Source organism: Saccostrea cucullata, unplaced genomic scaffold (genome assembly GCF_032062105.1).
Source record: "Saccostrea cucullata isolate Sc308-1 unplaced genomic scaffold, CSIRO_AGI_Scuc_v1 ctg7985, whole genome shotgun sequence".
NCBI classification, from domain to species: Eukaryota; Metazoa; Mollusca; class Bivalvia; order Ostreida; family Ostreidae; genus Saccostrea; species Saccostrea cuccullata.
Genome location: NW_026927371.1, coordinates 3,148 through 13,373, shown reverse-complemented (window position 1 = coordinate 13,373; position 10,226 = coordinate 3,148). Strand labels below are relative to the sequence as shown.

At 34.8% G+C, this 10,226-nt stretch overlaps 1 protein-coding gene across 1 annotated transcript; it reads right to left on the bottom strand.

Moving 5' to 3' along the window:
• Nucleotides 1-5,041: 5,041 nt before the first annotated feature.
• On the bottom strand, nt 5,042-7,078 carry LOC134274248 (uncharacterized). The gene has a single exon (XM_062756506.1). The coding sequence runs from the start codon at nt 7,076-7,078 to the stop codon at nt 5,042-5,044; it is 2,037 nt and encodes a 678-aa protein (XP_062612490.1).
• Between the last annotated feature and the right edge of the window lie 3,148 nt (nt 7,079-10,226).

Genomic DNA, 10,226 nt, shown 5'->3' with positions numbered 1-10,226 from the left:
TCTGTAAGTGTAAATAAGTATTGTTAATATCATAGAAAGTAAAGTAATAATTTTGTATCATTTTCTTTTAGAAATTTAATATATTATGACTGATAGATACATACATGTAACACTATTTAGGTTTCTTATATTCTCTCTGCAAATGACGGTCTGTACGTTATTTAAAGGAAAATACCCGTAAAACCTTGTTTCGTTTTCTTTTTAGCATTTATAATAGTTATTACAGTCATAAACTAAGAGAAATAGGTGATTTTTTGTACACGTATACGCATGTAGTTGGGTCGATGAAAGAGAGAATCGAAATTTTCAGAGTCGCAGAAATAAAATCAGACGTTGTCCCTGTGGCTTTAATGTGTCTTTTATAATATACTTTTATGTACATGTACTTGTGGACAGGACCCCAACTCCCCGAATAAACAAACCCAGGTCAAAATATTTTTTTAATGTTTTTCATAAATCATTCTTTTAGTTCACACTTCCAATGTATCCCATATGAAGAACAATAGATCACTTGAGTTTTCCCAGGTGACCTACATGTAAAAAAGCGATAGAAGTGATCACGTTAAATCAAATCGGGGTCTCCCCACTGGTGCGAAGGTTCACTATACAAGGGCCCACTAGTCCGACTCAGAAAAAAATAGAAATTTAATATTTACATATTTTCTATATTTTCAGTCTTTGTCCGAGATAAAGTTACAAATAGTAAATGTACTTTATCTCTACATAAATCTACTGGTTCATCGATAAGCGCGGTTAAAAAGAAAATCACGTGCGGGGCGGGACAAATAAACAAATAAACGGGCTTACGTAGATTTGCGAAAAAAGAAGATCATTCTGACTTAGATAATATGTTCCTGATTATTGTAGATCCACACAGAACTGACACCCGAGGAACTGAAGCTCATCCTCCCTACTCGTAAGATTGTCCCCCATTGTTATTTACTGAAACCTGACCATACAGTGTTTATCACTGGACTAGGATGATTGACTATGTAGTGGTACTAATTAGAAAATTAATGTGATGATCATAAAACTGCCATTTCTCTTCTTTGATTTCCTAATCTTGCTACAGTTTTTTCAAAATGTAATTTTTAAGTATCTAATATATTGTTGTTATACCCCCATGCAACAAGCTGCGTGAGGTATAATGTTTTTGACCTGTCCGTCAGTCAGTCCTGTTTTTCTTTGTCAGCTCAACTCCTCATAAACCGCTGCACAGAATTTGGTCAAACTTGGCAGATATTTAGGACACACTGTGTGCATATTACCAGGAAATTCCTATTCCTTTGTTTTTCCCGGGAATTTCCGTACTTTCACACTTAGACTTTTGGCCATATCTAATATACAGATGTACAGTTTGTCAGCGCAACTCCTCATAAACCGCTCCACACGGAGTTTCTTCAAACTTGGCAGATATTTAGAACACATTGTGTAGAAGTACATACTACCAGGGACTACCGATTCCTTTATTTTTCCATGGAATTTCAGCTCTTTATCTTTTGGGGGAGCGTGGGGTATGTGCGCTTGCTCATTTTTTCTTTCATTTTATGTAACAACCCCCCCCCCCCCCACACACACACACACAAAAGGGTTGTTGATTTTGTAAATCTGAGGAAACATTTTACTTTTGCAAAGTTTTTTGAAATACAATTTATTTTTTACTTTCAACAACATTTTTCTGAATAATTATAACATAAACATTTAGTTTGATGACAGGGAAACCAAGATGTAATGTTGGCGATTTTCATCAGTTCTAAACTTCCTGTGTATGTGATGCCTATTAATGAAGCAGAAGAGTTCTATCACAACAACATTGGGACATACTGTAAACCAACTTTTATTCGCGACGGCTTTATTTTGCGATTAACTAGAGATAAACTAGTTCGCGACGATTAATTTTCGCGATGAAGACTTTTTGGATCTGTAGTTAATAGACAAATACTCTTAAAGAACCGGTTCGCGGCGAGAAATATTCGCGAAAATTTCTCGCACGCGAATAAAAGTTGGTTTACAGTATGTACTGGGGGTAGGTATCTCAGATTCAAAATTAAACTGTCAGGAGAATCAGGAATTTATGAATGATATTTTAAAACTGGGTAAATCAGGTACCTATCCCTTTCTGTAAAAATGTCAAAATTTCCGATATATGCATGACATGCCAACATACACTCATTTTCATAGATGTTCTGTTGCAGGTTCCTCTTGGTGAAGAATCAAAGCAAGCAAAGCTTCCACCACTGAAGTGTGAAGATATTCAGATCAACGTCCAGGACCACCTTCAGAAATCAGCTGTCCTTGACCTACAGCTCTCCTCCTTAGGTTTATTATGTAATACATAACGACAGTATGCAAGATTTATGAATGGTATTGGTTGTTGACATTACAGTAAACCTATTTAACTAGTAAAAAGTCTGTATTAAATTTTCATTTGATAATTAATTATAACATTTTTAGAATGTATTCAGGGAATCACTGTCTAATTAGTTGAGTATACTAGGGCATCAACGATAGTTGGAAACATGGGGTATTGCATAATGGGCGAAGCATTTCCAACTATCGTTGATGACCCTGGCATACTCTACTTACTAGACAGTGATTCTTTATATTTCCATTTCATTGTGAAATAAAATTGAAGATTTTGATTTTAAAAATGTGTTTTAATTAATTTAAATTTGCACAAGGTCTCTTATGTCATGAAGACAAACACACAAGATTTACATGCACATTTGGGCCTCCTAAGCTCCTGATGTATCGCTTGTGGAAATTTACATGCTGGAAAAATGATCAAGAAATCAAATTCATTAACTTTCAAAGAGTTATCACAGAGAAAACAAATAGAAATGGAAATATTAGATGATATAGAAACAAAGAGATTTTAAAATTCACGAATTAATTATGCCATCAAAAACATTTACAGGTTGGGTGTCAGTGATTGAAATGGCTCCGGGATTTGAGATAGACATAGAGTGACACTGAGAGTTTACATCCCAGGGGCTCTTGGGATTTATCAGAGACCCCTGATGTTGAGGGAGGCCCATGCTTTCAATCTAAACTGCTGCTTTCAAAGGGAGAACGATTATGATGTAATGTGTGTTACTTAAAATAAATAGGAAAAGCTTATATATATCTCTGGTATTTTTTTTCGAATGATGAATATGTAAATCACTTTAAAATCTCTTTTCGATGAACAGAATAATGATCCTTTGTTAAGTTTCTTTGTGTGACTAGTTTTACAGTAAAACTCGGTTATAGCGAAGTCCTCGGGACCTGTGAATTTAATTCGCTATATCCGTAATTCGTTGTATCCGTATAACGAATTGGCAATATGCACGTTTTCCTACAAGTAATGCAACCGAATAAGGTAGGGAAACAATTACTACAAAACATACGGTGACTTTATAAGGTTTTCATTACAAATTTCATTTGCAAATACTTAAAAAAATAAAATCAGTTCAATATATAAACACCTCTGAGATTTTTTAAAATTCGTTATAAAGGTGCAAATTTTTATCGTTTTTACCCATTACGGGACTCAAAATCGGTTCTCTATATCCGTAAATTCGCTATATCCGAGTTCGTTATAACCGTAAAATTTTACAAAGAATTGTTAAGAATTTTGTCGGGGACCCCGAGACACTTCGCTATATTCGTGAATTTGCTATATCCGTGCTAAACGAGTTTTACTTTATAGCAATCCGTCTAAAATTAAAGAGGAGTATCTCATTGAAAGAATCTCTCAGAACATATCTATTCATAGTACCCATGGAAAAACTATTCATCAAAGCCATATTTGGCCTGTTGACCTTGACCTTGGAGTTTGACCCACTTTAACACAAAAATTTCAACTTTTACTTTGGCCATATCTTTTGTATCAGTTGTAACCAGGACATTCATACTTCACATATATATTTTTGTGGCAAGACCTTTCATTGGATACCAGCAACTTTGACCTTTTAACCTTGATCTTAGAGATATTCATACTTGTAAACAAAACTTTACTCTTGGCCATAACTTTTGAACGGTAAGGGATAGGGCTTGCATACTTCACATATGCAATCCTTGTGAAAAGACCCTTCATTGGATACCAAGAACTTGACCGTATGACCTTGACTTGAAGTGTGACCTACTTTAAAAAAGCAAACCTTGATCATAACTTTTAAAGGGTTAGGGCTAATGCTTTTATATTTTAAATATTTAATTCTTGTGACAAAGACTTTTATTTGATAGCAAGACTTTTGACCCTTTGACTTTGACCTTGAAGTTTGACCTACTTTAAAAAAGATTAACCTTGGTCATAACTACTTAGCGGCTAGGGCTAGGGCTTCAATACTTTACATATGTATTGTATGTGGTAAGACCTTTCATTGAATACCAATTCCCTTGACTTTTAAACTTAAAGATTTTGTACTTTTAACCTTGGCAATAACTTTTGAACACAAAGGGCTATTGATCTCATACTTCACCTATATAATCCTTCTAAGAAGACCCTTCATCGGCTACCAAGAACCTTGACCTTGACCTTGGAATTTGACCTACTTTTAAAAAAGAAAACTTTGACCATTCTTTTTAAAGGGTTAGGGTCAGTGCTTTCATACTTTTCATTTTTAATCTTTGTGACAAGACCTTTCGTTTGATAGCAAGACCTTTGATCTTGACCTTGAAGTTTGACCTACTTTTGAAAAATTTCTAACCTTGGCCTACTTTCATATTTCACAATTGTATTTCCAGTAAGAATACCCTACTTTTGGTACCAATATCTTAAATTTGCATTGAAGAAAATTTTAATCACTGCTATTTTGCCATACTGGGGCGTCAGTGTTTCACAAACACATCTTGATTTATTTTTAAAGTTTTGTGAAGATGTTTTCTCATTATATAAACATGTCATAAAGATTTCCAGTCTACTTTGAGTTGAGGGCATATTATCTTTATACAGTTATGTTTTATCTGTGTCCTTAACAATTTTTCCAAACAACTGTTGATTCCAGTTCTACAACTCTTTAAATAACGAAAGAAATACATGTATAGATAAATATTATTTTCACATGTACACATATCTCTGTAATTGTTGTTTAACACATTCTATTCTATAAGCTGTAGCTTCTTGTATTCTGTTGAATTGTACATGTTTGGGCGACTCTTCAAAAGACTCTAAAGCCCCGTGTAAGTCTCCCACAACATGTTGACAGATTCCTAGTATCTGCCAGGATATGTCTCTTAGATATAAAGTCACATGTGTCCCATCATCATAGAGCAGCAGTGTCTGTAGGTCTGTCAGTGACTGTAAACACTGAGATCTATTACCTAGTCTATAGTGAGATAACACGGACAACATCTCAACCATTACAAACGGTGGTACAATTAAAAATGGCTCTCCGTTTTGTTGACTCACAAACTGTTCTAAACATAATTCTTCAATAAAGGGGATATTTTTAAATAAATACACATGGTCTACCCAGGCTATCTTCATTCCTCGAGACAAAGGTAGATTACCTACAGCTTTATTGTATCTTTGCCTGTCAAGAGTTTCACCATACATTATAAAGGTCTGCAATAATCTCTGTTTAGTGATAAATGTGATATGTAGCGTTTTATCAAATCTCCCAGTTCTATAATAATATAATGCTAGATAAAGTAAATAGGACAGAGGACCTAATTTTGCCGCCATTTTCAACATGCCATAAATAATTATATCTAAGTTATAGATATTTCTATGCATGCAACAAGAAGTATCATTTGCCATTATGAAGGATAAATGAACAAGAGTCTGAGCAGTACAGTACTGTAATGTTAATAACTGGTATGGTGAGATTGATAACCGAGAGAGCGTGTTAATTGATTTTAAATAAAGATAAGATGCCCATTTTTGTTGAGGAGTAAAAGTTAAATTACGCAATTCATTTATGCCACATTTATATAATTCTGCAACACTCATAAATTCTCCCTCAACAGGGGATAACACATAGGACGGGCTACTGAGGGCTGGTTCTAGGATTGATCTAAGAGTCGGACTAAGCAGTAGACAGGACACGCCCTTTCTGTAATACTGATAAAGCTGCTGTAGAAGAGATTCATGTGCATCCTCAACAACTTTGTTTATGAACATGTTGTTCTTTGGAATAAAAAAGTTAGGAAAGTCTCCACGATAAACACAATGGAGAAGATATTTAAAACACATCCAAAAGCAATCTAGTAAGTTGTTCGGGCACCATCTAACTTGTCCTGATTGTATCATCCAGAACAATGTGGTCTTCATGTGATATGAACACAGTAATTTATCTTCCCAGCAGTTGATAACTTCCTTCAGAAATATTTTCAGTAGTCCGTAACATAGAAATTGTGTATGATTCATGCTACACACTAGTTGTTGCTCGGCTTGAGAAAATGATAATCTCCATTCCAATTCGTTAGAAGTCGCATCAACTTTACTACCAATAGGCACACAGTGACATTCAATTTTTAGGATTTTTTCTAACACAGGTATTGGCGGCCAGGTATGCCTCTGACATCTTTCAACCCAATTTCCTAATAGTTTAGGCCAAGAAAAAGTAGCTAAACAATGAGCTTCATCAAATTCAAGAAGTCCAAAGAAACCACTGCTACATGGACCATGGATTCTGATATTTTTACTGTAGGAACCTTTCGTAATCTTGTCCTGAAAATATTTTTCTCTCCACAGACGACTAGATAAATAAGTCCCACCATTAAAGAGAACAAGGCATGATATCAGAACTGGTGTCAGGAGGCGCAGTTTGACAAATCCTGGTGGTGTATCAGAATCTTCCATAAGTAAAATGATATGTTTTGTGTTATAATAAAACTGAGACTGGGAAATGTCAGTTATTAGTTTATAATTGCAATGCCAGAACATTGAATCCCTGTCAGATGATGTTAACCTAAATCCTTCTCTATAACTCCCACTTTCCATTATAGCACAGCCTCTATGATTATGAACAGGTTTCCTAATCATCTCATCCATGTCCAACACGTCCCTTCTGATGGCCACTTCTGTCGGTGTCCCTATCTTACGACACAGTCCAACATACAGGACCTCTGATAGACGAGGGATGTGATCCATTCTGTCAGTGTGAATAAGTATTCTTAATATCATAGAAAGTAAAGTAATAATTTTGTAAGTTTTTTTTTTAGAAATTCAATATATCTGTGAGATTCTAAAATAAAACATGACTTATAGATACATACATTTAAACACTATAAGGGTTTCTGATATTCTCTCTGCAAAATGGCGGTCTGTACGTTATTTAAAGGGAAATACCCGTAAAACCTTGTTTCGTTTTCTTTTTAGCATTTATAATAGTTATTACAGTCATAAACTAAGAGAAACGGGTGATTTTTTGTACACGTATACGCATGTAGTTGGGTCGATGAAAGAGAGAATCGAAATTTTCAGAGTCATAGAAATAAAATCAGACGTTGTCCAAGTGTCTTTTATAATATACTTTTATGCACAGGTATACGTACTTGTGGACAGGACCCCAACTCCCCAAATATACAACCCCAGGTCAAAATATTTTTTAATGTTCTTTTTTCATTTTAGTTCACAGTTCCATTGTATTACATATGGATAACAATAGGTCACTTGGGGTTTACCAAGGTGACCTACCTGTAAAAAGGCAAAGGAAGTGATCCCGTAAAATCGGTGTCTGCGAAGGTTCACTAATCCGAGGATCCACTAGTCTGATTGAAAAAAAATACGGATTTTATATTTACATATTTTTTACATTCCCAGTCTTGTCCGAGATATAATTACAAATAGTAAATGTACTTTATATTTACATAATTCTAATGGTATTTCGCGATAGGCGCGAAATCACGTGCGGGGCGGGACAAATTGAGACGGAAGCGGGGCCTACAGCACGTGGATTTGCGGAATCAAGAGCATGTAAATAAAAGGAAAAACTGCAGGGTTCTCCATGACCTGTTTTACTGTGTTGCTCCCGACACAGTAAAATTTTCTCCGACACAGTAACGATTCAAATTTTATGCATGCATTGGTTTTCACACTTCCATGTAAGGGTTAATTGGTAGTTTCAATAAAATACATTGTATTGTTTTTAAAAAAAAATATTAAAATAATTGTCTTTTCTATAGAGCCACGCGGCTTTAGAATTATTTTAGCACTGTAAGTTAGACATAACATCATATCGAAGTCACTTAAATGATGTAAAAAAATTGCTTAATATTTTGAACATGTTCAAGGAACTCCTAAAATATTTTACTGTTCTGACGTTTCTTTTTTTTTATATATATAATGTGATAACTCGATTAAGAAAACTGATAAATAATCTCGGCAAATTTAATTTAAAAAATGTTAAGTAATATGAGTAAGTTAGTAAGTAGTAAGTTAAGTGTATGACCATACCATTTGTGTAACTAATTAGCGATTTTTAAATAAGTGTGTGCATGTATTCTTTTGTAATTTTCATAAATAGTGATTTAGTTGTGAATTTGATCGCGAAAATATCGCGAAATTTTAGTTCTTCGTGTTAACTCTGCAACACAGTAACATTTCAAATGATGGAGAACCCTGAACTGTCAGGTTTTCGGTTTCATGACGATTATCAATCGACTGGCTTGCGTGATAATTTTATGCATAAACACGCTGGCCTAATATCTGTTGAGGCATGCAAAGAAATCCAGCAATAGAGTCAATAAAAGTGTGATGGTGTCAATCACTCATATTTCTTTAATGCTACATGTAGCAAAACAATTAACGGCAGCAGATCCATTTATTCTGGCAGTGCTCAAGTTAGAGATTACTAAACTTTTACCCCCAGGAAGTAGCTTTCTATGCCCTAAGGAATGGTTCGTGTCAAAAACATTTACATAATGTATTTATTTTTAAAGCACTGTATGCAAATTTCAACTGCCACAGTTTCCAAAATTGTAAAAATAGAATGGAAGGATTTTTTTAATCAAAAGAAAAAAAAAGAATAATTATATACATAAGAACTATTGTTGACAAAGTTAATATTCTATAAATTTACTTTTTGATCCTACATATCTTTTGAGTTTCCCTTAGCAAAACTTGGACAGTTCCATTATATTCATACGGGAGGCGAGGGTATCATTAAGTGAGCTCATTGCTAACAGTACTCTAGTTTTCATTAGTTTCACTAACACAACAACTAATTCTTCGTGCTTGATGGTAATTGAAAAAGGAAGATTTTTTTTTAGATTTACCTGTTTTAGTGTCAACTGCACTCTTATGAGCATCCAACCCACAATTTATCTATATTGTTCATATTGCATTTTTAGAATAAATCGAAAAATCGACTTTACAATTATAGAGGCATATACAGATAAAAAATAAACAATCATTTTAGGTACTTCCTTCTTCTTTTTTTTTTTGTTTATGTAAAAAGGGACCTCGGTTTTTAAGGTCTAATTCGAAAGAACCATTGTAAACGGTAACTACCGGTATATAGGTTATGGACTTCCTCTACGTTAACACCTTAAAAATGACACATCTCAAGAGTCGAACCCAGGCCCAATCACATCTAGCAAGCACTAGATACCACAAGGCCACCTTGACCGCTCACCCGTGGAGAAAGAACTATTTGAGATGCAGGAATATGCAGAGTATAGGAAGGACGTTTCAAATCTTATCAATAATTTTTATTCGCCGTATTTTGTGGTCCGAAATTCAACCCAAAAATTCAGGAACCTGTTAAAAATTTACGGTCTTATTTAGGTTTTTGGACTAATGAGCCTTCGGACTAGTGGACCTTTGGATTAGGGAACTTTCGGACTAATGGGCCTTAGGATAAGTGGGCCTTCGGACTAAAGGGCCTTCGGACTAGTGGACCTTCGGACTTCTAGTTAACCTTCGGACTAATGGGTCTTCGGACTAGTGAACATTCGGACTATTAATGGTTCTTCGGACTAGTAAATTTTCGGACTAATGGGTCTTCGGACTAGTGAACCTCCGGATTGGTGGACCGTGATCGTAAAATCGATCAAAGCTGTGCTTCTGGTCCCTGTGATCCGCAACAGTAAAGGTCCTTATATTTTACTTCTTTGACAATATTTTTTTACCGTAATCATTTTTCTAATAGTCAACAATATTGTCTTATAGAGACATCAAAGACAAAAACTTTGTGTGTCCTTTACACATTTGAACAACTCATTCTGACATGTTTTTCTGCTTCCTCTAGCTTCTAAATCAGTAAAAGATACCAAATCTCAGATATAGCTACTTTTAG